Here is a 21,380-nt window from a genome sequence, read left to right as displayed (position 1 = left end):
GGTAGTTTATTTGAGCATAATTAATTAAAACGAAGCAGAATATGAAATGTTAGACGGGAACAAAAAAGAACATGTAATGCTTCAGTAATGATATGGTAGCAAGAGTCAAAAATGTAGGATGCTAATGTGGAAAAGACAGAAAAAAGATTGTAGATACCTACATTTGGCAATGGTGATTAACCTGCATGTTGTGAAATGAAGTATACTAATAATATCTATATATATATAAGGATGTCAACATGTTGGAAATACTTTGATACATATCAATATATATAGGAGTTAGTGAATAACAGAATAGAAATAAGTATTAAAATTCATGAATTAGAAAATAGTAAGATGTTGGAAGGTTATAATGTATGCTTTACATTTCTATATGTATATATATTAATTTATATGGTTTAGAGTAGTGACTAGTATGTTTCCAGAAATAATTTTGTTAATAGTAATACTTTTCTGATTATAGTAATATTATAGTTTTTATAGTTTATAGTTTCTTTTCAAGTGTCTTTATTGATGTTTTTTGTTGTTGTTGTTTTTAACGTTTTGTGTGAATCCCAGGAAGATCAACTGATAACTGCGATCCCAATAAAATCAATAAATGTTGCGATTATGTTCCTAATTTTGCAGCCATGCATCACAATTAGACAGGTAGCGATAAAAGCCATCTACAGATTAAAAGGTATGTGTGTATAAGTAGACTGGGAGGACTGTTCAATGGTTAAGAGTTTCTTTTCATTCTTTGATGTTGGATCTGTATCACATGGAGAGATTTCCTTATAAAGTCAGACATAATTTGATGCTGCTGAATAGTAGCATCTTATTTCCCAGCACAACAGGCAAGAGAGGAGAGCCACACCTCTGCCAAATGGAATAATTCTTTAACCTGTTCTTATTAAAAGACATCATGAAAGCACTATAATTTATTGATTTCTGTAAGGACGTCCATATGATTTGGTAGCAGACCCCTTTGTCAGACAGTTTCATGCTCTAACTATGGTTACAAAAACGTAATCATTTTAAAAACATTTAAACATTTTCAGCCCTTTGTTTCAGACCTACATGTGCAATCTCCCTGATTCATGGAAAAAGGAGCTATCCTGCATAGTTATGCAGGAATTAGATAGGAGGATGCTGTTAGTGTCTGGCTCTGAGCACCGTGCTGGCTCACACTCAGGGATTAAACAAACCATGAAAGTTGCTCAGTCTTTGCACCAAAGCTGTGGCTTAAAGAAAAGCCCATGTTGGTAAATCTGCAGAGCTCCAAAATACAAAAAAAACACAAATAAAAAAACATTCACGACCAAAGGATTCAAAATAAAGATGTTTGCCTTAGTATGATTAACTTTAATTTGATATTAATTACATTGGCATCCTGATCCTACTGTAAATAAGTTAATTATACAAAAATTGCAATACTTCATTGTGTCACTGAAAATGTTTAAATCTGATGTGTTATGTTTTATGAACCTCAAAGGGTGACATCAACTACCCATTAATCTTACATGAAAGGAACGTGGACATTACAGGGAGAGGTGAGCTGTGCAGGAGTCAAAAGTCCTGTGTCAACTCAACATCTGCAAATTACTATTTTCACACATGCTAGTTGTGGGGGAGAAATGTCATTTTCACCTCGGTAAACTGACACTTGTAGAAATGTAAGCAAATATAAAAAAAATAAGGTGGAGGAATGTAATTTAATTGAGCACTCGGCTGTGGGTCTAAATATACATACGCAGCAAATTCCCTTGAAAATATATGCTGTTATTGGTGACTTGTCTGTATTTTTCAACCATCGTCTCATACTGCAGGTGTAAAAATATAACGCACACGTATGATGCAAGTGTTGATTTGCTGGTCCATTCAGGTTTCTATTTCAGGTTGTAATTACTGTATGTGAAATGTCACGTCTTCACTTTCATCACATGCTTTCATCCACAGAGTAATTCAATCTTGAACCTTGCTCCATTGTGCATATATATGAGCAACAATAAAATTCCAAAAATAAGTTGATATGTGTTGTTTAGGACTGGAGATTTCAAGCGGAACCCATCCATCATTTTCATATATTTATGCTGTAAAATATTAATCCACGAGGGCTGGCAGGGGAATGTGATTCTTAACCTTTGGATATTATCAACTTCATACTTTTACAGGGTTATCATTTGTACATTCATCATGATGATACAGAGCTTCAACTGAGGTAATAACAAAAGAAACATCTGTTTTGTGCGTATCCTGCTGCCAAGACAGCAAGTTTGCAGAATGACCTAATGCTTAACTTTTTGATAAAATCATATTGGTAAGTCTGCTTGCTTTTCTGAAATGAGTTACTCTTTATTTTACCACAGTTTGAGCTAGTTGTTGGGTAATGAAATCTCTCTAGTCAGACATTAATATAACATCACAAACAATGAAACCCAGTAGTGATGCTCCTATGAGGTAAGTGAATGAAGCTGTGGATTTCGCTGCGTAATGGAAATTAGATTAGGGGAGGAACAGGTTCTCTCCTCCTCGTTTCCGGATGGCAGGGATTATCTGTGCAGATGTGGAAGGAACAAAAGTGAAGGAAACATACCTCATGTCTGGAAATATGTGCCAGTTGACATGTATGTGTGCATTTGTTTGATTTTGTTCCACCAGCTGTCTTGGTTTCCACAGCACCACACCACATACATACATTACTAAGCTGCACCAGTGTCTTTACTAGCACTTATCATCTGTCGTTGTTTTTTATTAGTCAGTCATGTCTTCCTGCCCTGCTATCCACGAAAAGTAAAAAATCTTAGAAAGCTGCAGCTGAGTTTCAACCATAATGTAGAGACAAAAACAGCCAAATGCTAAAAGACAATATTCTTTGCTAAACATGAACTAATATTACAATTATAGTTACATTATCAACATCCAGAGTAAATCAAAAATGTTAAAATATTTGTACAGAGTTTAGTTTGTAACTCCCACTATTTTGGGGAAAAGTGGATGGATATGAAGACAATAGCGCAACCCACAAACATATCATATCATATAACACCATCACACGATAGCATCAACCTAAAAAGCCTTGGAAATGAACAGACCAAACGGTTTGTCTCGACAACAGTGTGTATTGCTGTTGATGTTTTTAGAAGAGCAGAGGGAAATGTGCAACTAAGTTTATGCCTGGACAAATCAAGTCAAATGTCTGCTTGATTTGAATTACTTACTATGATTTTAAAAGACAGAAGATAATGATGTAAGCCTAAATACACTTATTGCTTCACTTATTGCTTTCTGTCCACAACATTTAAGGCTACGGCCAGCAGCCAGTTACCTTAGCCTAGACCAAATACTGGAAACAGCTAGCCTGCTCTGTCAAACAGTAATAACATCTGCCAGAAAAATCAGAGTATTCTCTGAGCAATGCATTTCAAAAACCAATTGCTTGTATAATGAGGGAAAAAAATCAACGTGGGTTATGTAAGTTGAACGTTTTGTAGCCTTGTGGAAATGCAAGATGGAAACAAAGCTACTGAGATAGATACAGTATTTCTTAAAAGAGAAGGGAAGATGTGTAAACAGAGGCTCACTCCAGACCTTTATGGAGCTCTCCTCATAATCTCACTAAAAACGACAATTGCACATACAGTGGATGCACATATAATGAGAGCCTGCAGCATTACTAAGCTCTATGTGTCTCTCATACAGTATCTGCCATCTGGACACTCCATCAGCTTTAAGAGCCGAGCTTCATTTTACTGTAATCAACAACAGATTCTTAGCTGCAACAAGAAACTAGATTTATGCCATTTCGGGGTGCTCCTACAGTGACGGTATGAGCTATAAAACAAAACTGCAATCTGCGTATACAGTCAGTCAAGTCTGATAGCAAACCAAAAGGCATATAACTCAGTGTGACATCAACTCAGGTCCCACTCATTCCTATAAATTAATCACCGAGACATAACGCTGAAACGGTGCAGAAATTCAGAATCAGCATTGTTTTGGTGCTTTGGATTAACTATGTAACACTCGCGAAAGATTTCTTCATATCTAGCGTAAATATAAAAACCACAGATTCAGCAGCGGGTTTTTTTCATGACCTGAATTGACGAGGAATGCAGTGGCTCAGCAGTCCTGTAGATATCTGACACCACTGTTGAGCAGAGCAGGAGAAAACCCCATTCATTTCTTGCTTCTGTATTTATCAACTGTAGATTGGAAATCCAAGCACAAGGGGGGATGGGTGGGTGTTTATCCAATACACCTAATACACACACTTCCAGTTTTCAATAAATGCCCTGGGTTTCAATTACCTGGGTGGCTCTGGTACGAGGGGGAGGAGGCGAAAATGGCACAAAGCGACTTTCAAGAACGAATGTTGACCTAAGGAACGACCTTCACTCCCTCCCGGCCTCTGAAAGGATCCCCTCATGGTCTGAACGTAGCTACAGCTCACAGCTTGTGCACTCTCTAGGCTCCACTGATTTGGAGACACAGCAGTCCTTGAGTGTCTGAAAGCCCACACCTTCAAATGCTGGTTTGACTCAATGGTCAATTCTTGAGTGCGAGAGAGAGGCACCTTTTTTGCTCCCCAGACTGATTTCTGTACACTATTATTAACTTTGTTTGGGCTGTTAAGTTCTGTTACTGATCATGTTCTTCATTTTCACTGCCTGTTTCAGTCTGTGGCAAGATGAAAGAAAATAAAAGCAGTAGAAGCTTTCAGTATGTGGAAAGGCCGGTGAAGTAAAGCCAACACCGTTTCCATATCTAAAAATACAGGATAAGGTTCATTACTTGAGATGGTAATTAGTACTTCCTATCATGAGCTGAGAGAATGTGGAGGACGTGTGCAGGATATTTGAGGGGATAATGTGTCCTCCATCTGCTCTGAGACATTTAACACTTGGCAGGTTTTCTGTATCATGTCTTTGGTGGTTCTTCAACAAGAATTATAGTTGTTTTTTTTCTCTCTTTTGCACAAGGAAACATGTTCTTGCTGAAACTGCACATACCAACTCAGGAAACTGAAGTTTTGAGCACTGGCAGCCCTAGAAGCTTAAGGCTGACCTTGTCTTCAATCCTCCTGCATATCAGAGATGGAAAAATTGGAACAGGCAATATACATCATGCTGACATTATTTAACGGAACTGCTGATGCTGAAACATGCAAACACCTTTCAGTTAGGTGCTATTGTTTATGTACAGAAAAAAGTCAGTTGTCTTTATAAGGATTTGAAATTTATGCAGGATTAAAGAATGAGTATGGTAGACCAAGGGCTAAAACCAGATACACCGTATGTTTGTCCTACAGTGCCAAGGTTTATTTTGTCTGTGCAGGCTTCTCATCCTGCAGGGAAATGTATTGTGTTTACCAAATTTCATGTCAATCCATCAAATAAAAGTAGAGAAAGTGTCCCAACCAAATAAAAGGTTCAATGTTTCCATCCCTTGAGCCATGCAGGTAGAATGGGTTAAAAATATTAAGATAAGTACAAATATCCTGACTGTCCAAAAACTAAACTTTAGTAGTTATATGGATCTGGATGTTTTTTGCCATTATACAAATTTAGCCTTGTATCATTTTGTAGTTCATTTAAACTTTTACAGGACTAATCCTTTAGAGAGTAACAATAAGTCTCTGCTCTTGGGCTAAACTCCTGGATAACTCAAAAGAATCTGCCTCTCAGAACAGTGAGCTCCTGCTGAGCCCTGAGATCATCTTGCTTCCAGCTTGAAGAGCAGAGACATTGTTGTCTTGGTACATTTTTTCAATGTGAAGGTAAAGCAGACATCCTGCACATCCATCATGCCATGCTGAGGGCCAGACCTGCATCATCTGCCAGGATTTTACTCCAGCAGCGCGCGGGGGCTTTCAGCCAAGAGGTCGACCATCACCTGCAGGAAACCCCTGTTACCTCCCGGCTCAGGCTCCGATTCGTCAAAGTTAAAATCATTTGTGTTCATGAGGACAAACAGGGTAGTTTTATACAGATGACACTACTTTCTTGGAAAGTGACCATTTTGGCTCCCCCATGCCTTAGTAAGCTGTTTGAAGTAGATCTACAATACATGCTGGACTTGGGTGGTGCCAGGAGGTCTTGCGGGATCCAGAGTGACTGACGGATATGAGCTGGCCTCTCCAAAACAGACAGGCATTCCTGCATCGGCACATTGTAAGTCATACAAGCTGATCTCGAGGGACTCGGAGACAAGTTAAACCTTGACTGGTCCACAGAGAGAGATTCTCTACACAGGACAGGGAACAACATGCCTGCAAATAATTTTTTCCTTTCTTACATTCTACTCCCTTAAAGGGCAAAGATGAAACCGCTGAACACAGAGCATTTGAACTGACCAACAAGGCTGCTAGCTTAGCTTTGGCTAACATCTCACCAATATAGCGTAAACTAAGGAGGCATCCTGGAGGATCCATTAAGCCATTATAATGAACCAACCTCTCTGAACCACTAACTTTGGCAGGAAATGGCTTTTTCCATTTTCCGCCTGCGTTTCTTTCTGCTCTACTCTCTCCTCCTGAGCCAGCTTCCCCCCTGGCAAACTCTCATAAAATAGACAAATAAAATAGCTAGAAGGAGTGAGGACAAAATCATTAATTAGATAACAAATTCTGATTACAGCATAGTTTGGGACAATACCAAATCGTAACGTCTATTTTCATATTGCTCCTTTAGATTTAGCCTTGCATTTACTTTGATGGCTCTTGGAAAAAAGTAACCAGGGAAACAGAAAAACAAGTAGTCATTGGTCTACCCTGTTGATTCCCTACATATCAAACGCACCGAACCAGCAATCAATATAAACTACTGTACCAAAGGAAACAAAGGACATGACACCAACTGTATCGTCAAGCCGGGACAACGGAAATTTCTGCCTTGGCTCAGGACAGCAGGCTGGAAAAGTGGAGAAAGTCGAGCTCCCTTATAGGTCTGACCTAGATTCACTGCTCTGTCAAAGGCAGTGAATCAATCTATCTATTATCTAATCCAAGGTAAGGAAAAGTCGATAACTGTGCTGGGCACCAGTCACAGACGCAGTCTATGGTACAGTAGCTTTAACAGCAGGACTTCTGTTGAAGGGCCAGGGTGAATGGCAAAAATAATACTAATACAGAGCTGTAGTTTTCCATTTCTAGAGCTGTCACAGTTTCATACAGTTCCACCTTATGTAAAAGATGTCTCAAACAAAACCAGTCTCATACACAAATGCTGATACAAAATTAAATAGCAATATGATGGATTTTGTTTTCCCACTCACAGCACTGGAAAAACTCTGCAGGGGAACCCAGCCTGTTTCAATTGTGCATGGCTTTAAAAGAAAATGTGTGACTATAGCTGGAGTCTCAATAAAAATTTGTACAACCCTTTAATCATAACAAACTTAACAGACACTTTTTAGTACCTCTAAGTCAGTGTGTTCACCACTTAGCTCCATAACGCACAGATCAATCTGTCAGAAACCCTTACAGAGTTTGAACCCTGCAACGGAATGGATGCTGAGTAAAATGAACTCTGAAATCTTCTTAGCACACACACCTGGTCCTGTTAGTATTGGCAAAGGAATGTGGAGTGATGTCAACCAGCCAAATGGAGCAGCTTAACCGACTTCCATAGCAGGAGGTGTTAAGATTTCAGTTAAATAGTAGCTGTGCTGCTGGAAACAGTCTCCATAACAAGAGGTACAGTACGGGCGGTGGTATTTACTTCAGATCTCTGTGAAAGTGTCTGTCGGTGTACAATAAACCTGTCAAATAATCTTAGGTTGTGCTTTAAGAAGCCTGGAGTCTACTGTTTTGCTATCTAGAAATTCATGACAAATCCAACCAAAGCAGAGATGAATGAATGAGCTGCAGGGACACTGGCCTCAAAATAGCCAGACATAAGGATGAAACAAAATAGTAATAACTTGGAAATTAGGCTACGGTTATAACACAGAAGCCTGGCAATCATAAATCACAATATGCATGTGTCATCAACACAAGGACCAACCAATATAACTTTGCTGTGCGGTGAGCTGAAATACAAAAGTGTAGGGAGCCTCTACTTAAAAGCACAGGACCATGCAGTTGCAAGTTCATGGAGGAAAGCTCTCATATAAGAGCCTCGGTAAAAGGACTTCAAGGTGTTGGAATATCCGCCTCACTTTGGCTCCCCATTGGGTTGAAATCCTACCAGATCAGGGAGTGAAAACAAATACATGAACCCAAAGGCAGGACACAAGACACTTCAAAGCGAACTTGCTCTACACTCCCTCTTCCTTGAGGCCAGTGTGGCATGGCGTTTTACTCACACCCATCATGAAACTGAAGTCCAATTGCCTTCCTGCTCTCAGTTTCCTCCTCCATCTCTCTTTCCCTGTCCTCCCTCTGAAGAAACACATGAGTCCCATTACTGTTTTACTGTCTCAGCACACCAGTAAAGGTGAATGTCAGGCCCCGTTACAAGGCCTATACCACTCTTGTGCTTCATATGATAAATCCCCTTCAAAATAAAAGGCATTTAGGTAGGTGCTTGTAACTGGGTTTCTGTGATAGCTGAAAGTTTTCCTTTATTTAACAAAGACACATGATTTGGTACTCAACATATAACTACAGCAGCTTCCACAATCCACAAAACGATTTAACCAGTTAATTTTATTGCATTTAAATTATATTTATTATATGCTACTGACTCATTAACATTCAATACTGTCAAACTGAATCACATATACCTTAAAACATGACCATTGCCCAATCTGCTAGCTCTTTCCAGGGGTTAAACAGCTGACTAAGGACTCTGCAGCTGGCATTTGTAAAACTGGCATGTCTTGCCGGCTTTCCATTAAAATGAGGTGGAATAATTAATACAAGTCTGGAAGACATTCCTCTTGCTAGAGGCAATATTCTGGCCTCCAGCCTAAACCAACAGTGGGAAAAAACAGGGCTGACTTCAGGCCAAAGTGAGCCTCCAGATGGGGGTAAGTAACAGCTAGCAAGCTTGTGGACAAAAGAGGTGGGAGGGTTGAGATAGAGAGGGGGGCAGTATGTTTGAGGAAGTATGGACTGAATTGTGAAATTTTCTGTTTGTGTCAGATGTACACACAACATGCACGCTGCTCTATCCCTGCTCAACATGTGTTTGCTGTGCATTTCATTTGATTACTCACCACTCTCACTCTTTTCAATGACATCGACCACCTCCCCCGCTTGAAGGCTGATCTCTGCAGGCTCTTGTTTCTCGTAGTTGGCCACCACCACATACTGTTCCAGGAGCATGGGGTCCGAAGCGTCCAGACCTGGGGTTGATGGGAAAAAACATGCTGTCAGCCAGCTGCCAGCCATAGGTCCACGAGAACGACTGCTGGGCACTCGTTGTGCCATAGGCCACTTTGTCTGTAGAAATCAGCCAGTCACAATATTCACAGGGTTCAGTGCATCTTCCTGAGAGTCTAGCCATAGAGCTGCATCCCACTCCAGCCCAACATCCAGGGCAGTGGAGATACTGAGAGTCTAGGAAAAGAATCCCCCTCCAAAAGGTGACCAATCAAGCAGTCAACTCCAGAGAATCCATTCTGTGTTACTGAAGGGGCCTCATTTTTACTCTCCGACAAAGCTGAGACCGGGTCAGTAAATGCGGGTAGACACATTCACACAGTAAAAAGTGGAGCAGCAAAGAGAAAGTAGAAGGAGCTGGCTGTAATAGTGATAGAAAAGTGAGCTGAAGCCAGCTGAGGACAGGACATTAGAGTGGGAGAAAGAAATGGTTTCCCTTGGAAAATAAACCATCTGCTAAAAAGCCTCCTTCTCCTCAGTTGGGGCTGGAGCTGAAGGAAGAGTAGGGGGTTGTGTACACCAATCACAAGAGTCAGGACTGGAGGCCTTAAATAGAAACAGATGAAGGGGCTGGAGCTGTTTCTCAGAGGGATGGCCTTCTGTCTCCATGAAACACTAGAGCTCTGACTGCAGCGTGTGGACCAGCCAATGGAAATCTTCCTTTCCCTACTTTGATCAGTTAAACACATAAGCACCGGCAATGACTTAGTTTTTCACAGTTTGTGCCCAGCATCATAAATTGATCACATCCAATCCACGAGAACAACTTCTTAAGAAAGTAATAGATGTTTTCATTTGTGAAGATGTGCACAAATAACATACAGGCTGCTGCTCGATACATTGCAAACATCCAAAACATTATCTTCCCCTCCACCTGAGTTTTACAACATTACCCCGGCTGAAGCCTTAATCATGGAAAATCCTGAAAACAAGCATAGCTGAGTCAACTAAAGCGGATCTAACAAGTGTCATATGGAATCCAGACACCGGCCCAGCTGACAACACAGTTCACAGATAAGTAAGAGGTTCTTATCAGCGCTGAGTACAAAGCACCTAACACAAGGTACAAGATACTTTCACACACGTATACTGTTACATGTTTACCTTAATTGTGTTGCAACAGATATACAACATCAGCAATCCTGACCCCTGTTAATGGTCACATTGCTGCAACAAACTTTTCTACAAACTACCAACTGTTCTTCTTAAAGAAAAATTCAATATGTAAATCAACAATTTTTCCAGGAAGATATTGTCACCAGAAAGAGTCCCAAACAAGTCCAAATGAAACAGTTAACGTAACAGTTTTTTTTTCTCAATATGCAATAAACACAGTTTCTGGAAAGAGGAAGTCTGTTTTATCCTGAGGATGGAAATTTCGCAGCAATTCAGTCCAACAGATGGATGGCTTGAAGCTAAGATAAGGAATGATTAAAACATCTTGGATTAAGCTGCCATTTCTCCAAAGAGCTGACCTGGCTGCATTCCTCCAGACTTAGAGATTAACATTTCTATAAATCAGGATAATATTTTTCATTCATTTTGGGAACTAAACTTCAAAATGTCAAGGAGATAATGACTTATGAAGAAGAACTCAAGCACCATTAGCATCTCAAATTGGACTGGCAAAGAGACTGACACTATATTACTGTGGTCGGGTCATGGTATATGAAGCTTCACATTATTTCTGCAAGATGTCTGGTCAAACCACAATGTTTGGTGCAGACACACTGGAAAGAACATATTTCAATTCTGGGTTGGCCTTTGTGTTTTTCAATGTATAAATTGACAGCAATTACTTCAGTTACAGCAGACAGTGACATATTTTTTGACACTAGGCTTTGAAATTGAACTTGTTTTAACTCACAGTTCAATTTACGTTGGTTACTAATTACATAGGAGACACAATTTTTTTTACATTAGATTAGAATAGATATACTTTATTGTCCAATATAGAAATGTGTCTTGCACACACATCTGTAAAAAACATAAAATAAATAAAATACAAAAGAATACATACATATATACATATAATACAAGCTGTTACAGCACTATCACAGAATGTTAACCAACCCAAAAAATATTTGATTGGTATTCTAGATTAATTTTGAAGTCAGTAATTTTACGTTTATTTACAGTATGATAGTTTTCATGTAGGTTTTACACCATACTGTGTTTCAAAAGTTACAAGATATCACAATTTATAAAGGCTGCAGAGATGATTAAGGTATAGGACAAAGTGTGTAAATCTGAGTGTGTGTAAATCAAGTTCTGGCTTGTCTAGATTTACAGATTATTAGTATGTAGTGCATTTCTTTACGTTTTTATGATCAATATATTTCCCTCAACACATCAACTTGCACAAGAACCACAACAAACAGAAAGCCTGTGGATTTATTGTGTCCCTTTTCTTACTTAATGCAGAATTTGAACTTGCAATAAAACAATGACCTTTCAGAAACCAAATTAAAAAAAAACAACCATATCTTGGACGTTGTCTTACCAAAAAAAAAAGAATCACAAACTTGCCAGCAATATAATTTCAACACAGATGGACATAAAATTTAAAGCAGGTCATGATCTCATAAACCCATAATCTATGTCAAATGATCTTTCTGAAACACACAGTTAACTACTGCTGCTGCGAGTAAACAATAAATCTGAGACCTGAGGTGAGTGAGTAAAGATTTTGTCAGCAAAGTCAATAGGCCTGAAAAACAAAAGCTAATATTTCAGCCTCATTCAGGAAATGAAATGTTTTGCAACAGCAGGAAGACCGAGCCAGAACAAGGAGAACACGTGAGAAAAATGAGGTGAAACAGCCTTGGACGGGACAGGTCTAATTTCAGATGTGATATGTGTAAAGAGAGCTTAGCATAAAATGAGCTGTATCAATCATTGTGTACGAATCAAGGTTTCAATGAAATACATCAACCCAGAGAAGTTACCATGCCTTAATCAGTCATACACACATCTGTTAAGGCTATGGGGTATATCTGACAAACAAGGTTAGGAATGTGTGTGTTTATATATATATGTGTGTGTGTGTGTGTGTGTGTGTGTGTGTGTGTATGCACCACATAGATCTAAAGTATTTCTTTGCTTTAAAATTATGCAATTTTTTTCTCGGCTGCCATCAGATAGCCCTATTAGCCATTCTCTGTGTTTACATCTCCCTTGCTCAGATTTATACATGTGCTTCCTGCTCCCACCCTTGCACTCCCAGGCGTCCCAACTTCATCCAACCACCACCCCCACCCCCACTCAGCCATCATCAGCTCCATCCAAAGATGATCACAGTTGGGAACTTTGCAATTATTCATCAGCGAGAAGAGGAAACTTAGGGAGTGTAGTCTACCCAGTTATAGCAAGGAATTTTTCTTCATGAGAGACTTTTCAGGATAAGCCTTTATGGTTGATAGCAAAGTTGGCACTGGCCTCTGTGTCGTGGTGCCATATTTTCAGCCCTTGGTTGACTTTACGAGAGCAGAACTGGGTTGAGAGGAGTCAAATTTGGCAAAGTGCACTGCCTTTGTTTGGCTCATCAGCAGCAGATGTGAAGTTGGATTAGAAAGGGACACTGGACTGCTGTTCAATGTAGTACAGATGCACTCATGTCATTGAATCAGTATGTGGTCCTGAAGGACAAGGGGCAGACCACAAACAAATCATGCAAAATCTTTCCCCCAAATCGACTTAGAGTAAGACAGCATTCACAAAGCTGTTAAAACGGCTGAACATCTTCATTATCTTCACTTGATCTGCTCATTCTTTATTTTAGGTTCAGATAGAATTGTGAATATCATTGAGGTTAAGCAGAAAGTACCAGAAATGTTTACATCAATTGAACATTTTCTTTGCAAATTTTCTAAAAAAAGTTGCGCTTACTTTGACTTTTTCTCAATAAAATGCATGGTGTCTGCTTCATCGTAAAACATTTGCAGAGCTAAGGTTTGGATTAATTTGAAATGTTTATTGTTTAGAGCCACCTATGCTTCCAACTGGTCCAGCTTGCCTATGCTAGTTAAATGCCACAGTTCTTGAAACACTCCCACGAACCACTGTCGATCAGTGAAAAGCATTACAAGACTTAATATCAAATAGCCTGCCTGTAAGAAAGTAAGAAACTACACAGGGTAACTTTTGCTACAGTACTTTGCATGTTGGATTTTGATGATACAGGGGGTTTCCAAAAATGTGAAATCAGAGGCTAACTAGCTTAATGTAAAAATCAAAACCATCCATCCATTTTCTATATTATCCTTTGAAAGTTGTGGGGGCTGGAGCAAATCCCAGCTGACATTGGGCGAGAGGCGGGGTTCACCCTGGGCAGGAATACCCGGAGAAAACCAACACAGACACAATGAGAACACAAACACTCTACACAGAAAGGTCCCGGCCGGGCTTCAGGTTCGAAACCAGAACCTTAATGCTGTAGGGCAACAGTGCTAACAACTACACCTCTGTGCCACCCTAAAATCAAAAAAACCCAATCGAAACATATCATCAGGATTTGCAATAGGAACTCTGATGACTAAAATCAAGGCCACGGAACAATGGACCAACATCTACTCCTGCTTGTTAAAGCTGTATCCAACATTTGATTTAAAGGTGACATATTATGCTCATATTCAGGTTCATACTTTTAATTTGGGTTACCACTTGAAAAGTTTTAAATGCTCTAATGTTCAGAAAAGGCATCAGTGTTCTCATACTGCCCATTCCTGCAGCTCCTCTTTTCACCCTGTGTCTGAAATGCCTGGATTTCATTTAGTCCCCCCTCTAAAACCCCAGTCTGCTCTGATTGGCCAGCTGGCCCATTTTGTTTTGATTGGTCAACCGATTTCAAAATGTCAAGGAAATGTCACGCCCCTTCACCAGAAAAGTGGATATTCTCAGATTGCAGGCAGGGTTACCCCAGAAGAGTCCCACTGTGACATCACAGTGGGAGAGAAATCTGAACCAGTTGTTTCGAATCAGGCTGTAGGCCAGCTCACAAAAAAACAACAGGGTGGTCTTTTTTCACAGTTTGTGGGCTGGCAGGCAAGACATATACCCACATGTATGTGCACAAACACTGAAAATGTGATTTTGCATATTATGTCACCTTTAAACCTGACGAAACTGACAAAATGAATCTTTCAGGTACTATGAGCATTGCTGTGCATGAGTCTAGAAAGGAGGGAATCTGCTCAAGCCCAGTATTTGAATAGCGGCTCATTGAGAAATAAGCTGCTGAAACAGTGTTGGGTTGTAAAAGTGATTTGGATGTGCTCATTTGCACTAATGATTTCCAATGCCAGTTTAAAATCGTATCCATCTGCAAATACAAACAAGCGCACAAACCTCTTGACCCGCCCAGCATCTAACTCATGAGCGGATTAACCCTATTCCTCCCAACAAGCGTGCACAGTACACACGCGTATACCCACATATGTAAACACACACACAGGCACAACTTCAGGCACACATGCACACCCTACAGGACCCCAGAGACCTGCAGCTGAAATGAAGACAGCAAGTCTGCACATATAAACACACTTCCTCAGTCCGTGTGCAACATTGAAATGGTTTCCACTTGCCACGTAAACCTCCTCTCCTCTCCAGCTGCTTTTCACATGCACTACACCCCCGAGTGCGCCGTTTCTTTTCTCTCCGACTAAATTTCTAACTTGTCTTCTGCTCATCTCACTTTCTTTTTGAAAACAGATTATCACTAATGCTTAAAAGATGATCTTAAGCTCCTGAACATCAAAATCCTAAAAGCATCTGATCCTAAAATCAATTTTAATTGATTAATTTAAAAATTATTAAGTATATAATCACCATATTATCTTGTCAAAAGACCATTCCTTCAGGGGATTGTTTATGACAGCATCAGTCACATTCAACTGACAGTGATGATCAATGCTGACAAGCTCCTTTATATGATGAACTAAAGAACCTTACAAAGATGGTAGCCTGGCTATGAAGCTGTGTCAATAATTTAGACTTGTTCAACAAGAGAGATGATATTAAATAACATACTTCCATTGTAATACACTACAACTCGCCAGTTTCCATCATCTAATATCAGTCCAACAAACAAGAACAATCATAGATGAAGTGCACTTAAGAGATTGAAGACTCCAGAATGAGACAAAGAAGGAAAAACAATCATGACGGCGATAAAAAGAATGAATATGTCGTCATGACGACAATGATGATAATGAGACCAACAATGTGCGATCATCTGTAAGTGTGTCGAAGACGTTCCTCTGATTGCTTCTGCTTGCCAGGTAAGAGTTCCTACTCGACCCTCTAATCACATGCAGTTTCGCGGTGAAGGGCTACATTCTCCTGTTTGGAGCAGGGGCTCAGTAAACTCTTTCTGAGAGACCTGCACCATGTAATTATGGAACCATGAGCTGCAGCTACAGCACAAATTCACCACAGACTCATTGCACTTTATCTGCTGTCCTGCTTTAAAAGAGAGAGATCAATCTTTCTGCTGTTGACCACTAATGTCCAGCACGGGGGCTATGGTGAAGGAGATCAAGCATGGAGGGCTTGTAGCGTCTGAGCTCCGTGCTGACTCTAAATGATCTTGAGCACCAGTTGTTTGGTGTGTATTATTAGTGTTTTCTCTGGTAGACTAGATTCCACTGAATGGTTTATTGTGAGCATAAATTCCTCTGAGCAACTATGACATAATAATATCAAACTGAAGCTTTCAGAATGAAACAGCTGAAACTGTTAATGCAAACAACAGGCACTATATGACGACCCTTCCAGGCAGCCAATATGAATATTACCAGAGGCCAATCTAATATCTTGTGCAGACTGAATGTAGACACACACACACACACACACACACACACTGAAGCTGAAATAAGAAACATTTTCCATTTCACTGTGTAGCTGGAATGCCCTGTTACGTAAAGCCTCAATACCATGGAACACATAACGAAATTAGGTTGGGGTCTTATTTCGTTTGGTGACAACTGTGGCACAGGTTTTTTTCAGTGGATCGCCCACAGAAAATTAACTCACTGGTCACTGACTAAGACTTTCATTGCACAGCTATGTCATACCGTATACGTAACTATGGCAGATTGCGGGAAGGATGGCCATAGCAACTTTGCATCTGATTGCAGGACTAATGAGTAAATTTAGTAATGGGTATTCTGAGACTGCATACATGCAAGTGTACTCTCACACACACACACACACACACACACACTTGCACAGCTGTTCACTAAACCCCTCTCATACTCTTCCTGCTGCCTCCTACGCCTGTATCCCAATGCTCAGCTGAGTCACCCAGTCTTTTCGTCTTCTTTGCACTCGCTCTCACACACACACAAAACATAAATCCAACAGCCAAACCTGGCACAGTGAATACAGAACACAGAGGAACAAACAGGCAGCCTCACCCGACTAACATTGTATTCTTAACCATTACTCTGTGATGTGTCACTGACTGAAGTACACCAGTGCAGTGGCCTTTCATGCTGGGGCTACACAGTCAACACCACACTACCTCATTTTAAGTCGATCGGTTGTGGACAAACAGAAAGAGAATCTTCAATTTATTGTTAGATGTTCTCTTTAAAAAAAAGTACTCCACCCATTTAGCATTGCACTCCCTTAACATTGTCTAACTCTACTAGTTTAAAAGAGAAGAAGGGAGAAAAAAAACAAAACCATTGCAGCAGAACCAGATATATATTTATTACTAGCTGTGCAACTAACAATTATCTTAACTATTGATACATCTGGCAAATATGTCCTCATTTAATCATTAATCTCATTTTATTGTTAGGGCTATAAAATCACTGGTGACTTCTTCAAGTTGCTTGTTTTTCTGAACAAGCGTTCAAAGGATGTTCAATTTACTTTTTCTAAAGCAGCAAATCTGCTCATAACCAAAAATCATGAATAACCGAAACCATTAATAGATTTTCTAAATATTGGCAGATTAATATTCTGTCGAATGACTAAAGGAATAACGGACCAATCCGCTCAGCTCTTTTTCCCCAACACTTTTCTTCCTTGCCAAAAGTCTCTTTCCATCATTACCAGCAATGCAACTCGACCACAGAGAGTTCCCTCAGCGATTCGGGAGTGTCATGCTACAAGAAGATGTAGCCTCAAGCAGAGATGATGAGCAGGTTAGGGAGGTCTGGCAAATTCCCTTCTCCTCACCCCAAGAGTTTTGTAAGGGTTCTAACTTACCATCTTCAGAGAAAGACATCTCAAAATCACAACATAATTCAAGCAGTCAAAACAATAAAGACACAACACAGAAGGATGGAGCGTAGAATAACTGTCACAGATTGTATTGGCTATAAGATAAAAAATATTTCAGATCCTTACCTGATTTACGTTTCCCAGAGCTTCCACAGTCTCTGCAAAGGAAGCAGCACCAGAGAAGCATTGTCAGTGTTTGTGTGCGAGTGCAAGAGGGGTCAGTGCATTTATATGACTTGATCAATCGAGCGAGTCGTTACGGCTGAATCTCTGCCTGGGCCTAATCCGAACGCAGTTGGCACACGAGTACCAGCCAAACCCTTGTTGAGAATGCATGCAGAACTTGACCCACTACCAGAGGGAGGGAGACAGGGTGGGATACATACTGCACGGGTGTGTGGAGGACCACAGTAAGCGTGTCAAGGACGGTATCAGCAAATCATCAGATCCTTCAGCGAATATAGTGCCATGGTAGACTTGGTGTGTGTGTATAAGGGTGATGCAGCTGCCTCTGTTCAACAGAACAGCATTTATTTACTTGACAACAGTATCATATCCCGTTGATAGGTCCCATTCATGTTCAGATGTGAAAGCGTCTCTCAGTCTTTCAGAGCCTGGACTGTAACAAAACACCGAATGGATGAGCGCCAGTGTCAATGAACCCGCCTCTGTGCTTTGACGCTCACCAGGGCGACTGTGTGCACATTTACTGTCCATGTGAGTGCTCATGCTGCTGCTAAAAAAAACACTGATCTTTATGTGTTATTGGGGGAAATATAGGTTAATTCCTTACAAACACACCCATTTTATGGAAAGCATTTTTCTGAACTTTGAATGGAACAGATCATTTGCACTGCCGCTGGATCTGTTCATCCGGAGGAAATATAAAGCAATTATTTCAGTTTGACAGAAATAAGTCATTTAGAAGCACACAAAAAACAAATTAACATACTGTATCATAAAAACATTACAATTTATAATTCATCAAAGTGTTGTCCGATCAATCGATAGTTCGCATTCTTCATTTACTGTGACGAAGGTAAACAAATGATGATTTCTCAATCCACTTGACGTGGATTTGTCATACAAGGGGAAAAAATCCAAACGGGGCAGAGTGTCTGTATGTGTATGTTTAGCTTGTGGCTTAGTGCACATTTTCTCTTTTTTGGAAGCTCTGGCTGAATGTTTGTGCGTGTGTAGCTAACTGAGAGAGCACGCTGAGGATAAGCTGAGGTTTGATGCAGATGGGAACAGACACGTGGCTCTCTGGAGAGGCCAGCAGCAGGACCCGAGCAATGGCCAGTTATGGATATGAGTAGATGTTTGGATAAACCTTGTCCAATATTTGCCAGGCTACATCCTGTTCGTCAACTCTCTGGGCTTCATTGATTCCAGTTCACCAGAAAAAGTAACTATTTTGCAATTTCAGTTTCTGGGGTTGATTTATTCCACGCTGTAACTACAAAGTCACTGTCTTCTGGTTTCACTTTTGGATAGAAACAACAATTAAAACAAATACAATCAGAGTATAGTGCCTTAGATTCTGGTGAGTCCAATGAAAAGACGACCCTTGTTCAAGATAAGCAAGCAGTTCTTGCTTAATAAAAACATTTTGCCAATAACTGTATCCCTCTGTTACTTAAGATAAAGTCATTTTTGGCACAAGGCTACTCGGTTTCCAGATGCATGAAAATAATATGGGACAGATCAGTTATGAGACATTTCCAATCAAAAGCATAATAGCTTACAGCCCAGTTCAGCTTCATTAAAAACATAAACTACATACATACTTAACTTTGAAATAAAAAAACAAATTCCTCTGTGATAACACACTATTACATGGGATTGTGACACAGTAAAAACAATGTTTATATTGGATCTTCAACATTCACACTGTGGGAAAACAGTATTGAACCCGCTGCATTTCATAATTTTCTATATGGTATGATGGGATGAAAACTCAAAAATGTTAAACATTTATGCCGAGCCAACATAAATAGGGTTGCGGTTTAATAAAAGGGAAGCGTAGTCTGGGCAGATGATGCACATCGCTTCAGACAACTTAAAACTCAAAACAGAGGAGATGTAAGAGGTATTAAAATCAAAACAACACACATCATTTACAGTGGAACTTGTTGTTTTCCAGGATGGAAAAGTGAGCAAGGTGAGTGGTGGAAGCATTTTTTCCCCAGTAATGTAAATCCTGGGGGTGCAGAGATGAAACTGAGGGAAGCACAATGCAGGGTTGGGAAGAAATGATGGGGATAAAGTAGATGCTTGACCTGCTCTGCTCGCTCATGACCCACAGCACAGAGCTGGAATAAAATTCCTCCCAGGAGGAGACTGAGCACAAAACTCTGGCTCTGTACACTTTTTCTTACAATCACCAGTAAAATCGAATAGAAGAGGGGAAGGCATGGGGAGCATAAATACGTACAAACACAGTCAAATGTTTAATAATCCCCCCCTCTGTTTTTACAGTAGGGGTATACATTTTTTGTTAACTCTTGAGCGGAGAGTCACATAAAATATGAGATAGTCTTAACAATCCATACAGTTCCGGTTTTGTGAGATGCACATACACGTGTACATCTCCTGCGGCTGAACACATCATTAGGAGTCCAAGCCAGGGAGAGTCCATCCTAAGCTTGAGTTGAAAATAACCATCTGTTAACACATAACTGCAGCTTACTCTTTGTAGGTGGGCCTATTACACGAGGAATGTGTGAGATATTAGATCTTTACTTGCATTTCTCTGCCAAGCCAAAGGACTGAAGTGTCCGCACTGCTCCGTGTGAACATTACGCAGACACTGCAGCCTGACCTCAGATTGACCTCTGCAGGAGCAACCTCCAGCTCAGGGGTCAATGGGTCGACGTCACTGAGCAGGGAATTTTTTACGATGGAGCAGAGGGCTGGTTTGCACACAGAGAGGCTGCACTCTATAGTTTTTTTGTGACTATTTTCAAGAAAGGTAATAAATTCAGATCCTGAAAAAAGCACGCACACAAGCACGGTAAACTCGTGCATCCTGCCAGAAATCTCTGTAAAGTTTGGTTCTGATCACACAGTGACGATGTTGGTTTGACGATGTATCATCCATGAATAACGTCCTGGTGAAACAGCATTAACAAAAGAAAAGACTTTAAATCAACTATATTGTCTCTCATATAATGTTAAAATGCAAAATAGTGTAGCTGTATTAATCACGTTGTGTCTATACACACCCTGTTAATGGGCTCATCGCTCATTTGGGGATAAAAAGGAGTTTGCTACATGGGAAATCATTACATTTTAGGGTTAACCTTCAGCTCTGACGTGAGCATGTAGCAGTTATAGTAAATGCAATGTCGCATCCACGGATGACACCTTGTTGACAGCTGTATTATGACTTTTTGTTATTATTTGTTTTATGTCCTCTAGTGCCAAATACTGACACTGCTAAATTTGCTTGCTGTTTGCTTTTTTCTTACTCTTCTTTGGAAGCCTTTTCATGACTGAAATGTATCAGAAGTACCCCCACACTCCCTGCACTCATCCTCCGCTGATCTCCTGTCAATCCCCACCTCACGACTCACCACCATGGGTGAAAGGGCTTTCAGCTGCTCCGCTCCTAGGCTTTGTAACTCCCTGCATTCCGACGGTCTGAATCAATCACGAAATTCAAAACCCATCTCATAACCCACCTGTCCAAACATTGTTTCACTGTATTTTTTACATGGAAGACGACATTAAATGTCTTAAAAGGCGCCCTGAAATAAAATGAATTATTATTATTATTATTATTATTATTATTATTATTATTTATTATTATTATTATTATTACATTGCATCCATATAT

General features: G+C 40.1%; 1 protein-coding gene across 3 annotated transcripts in view; it reads right to left on the bottom strand.

The window, feature by feature from the left end:
- Positions 1–21,380, bottom strand: part of sh3pxd2ab (SH3 and PX domains 2Ab) — a 48,726-nt gene that overhangs the window by 11,320 nt on the left and 16,026 nt on the right. For all 3 annotated transcript variants that reach the window (XM_035606328.2, XM_035606329.2, XM_035606330.2), the window contains 2 exons: positions 17,666–17,697; positions 9,142–9,270 (listed from right to left, as the gene is read on the bottom strand). In XM_035606328.2, the coding sequence (XP_035462221.1) occupies positions 9,142–9,270; positions 17,666–17,697 (161 nt within the window). The remainder of the gene's footprint in view (positions 1–9,141; positions 9,271–17,665; positions 17,698–21,380) is intronic.

This window comes from Scophthalmus maximus, chromosome 10 (genome assembly GCF_022379125.1).
Source record: "Scophthalmus maximus strain ysfricsl-2021 chromosome 10, ASM2237912v1, whole genome shotgun sequence".
NCBI classification, from domain to species: domain Eukaryota; kingdom Metazoa; phylum Chordata; class Actinopteri; order Pleuronectiformes; family Scophthalmidae; genus Scophthalmus; species Scophthalmus maximus.
This window is presented reverse-complemented; position numbering and strand designations above follow the sequence as displayed.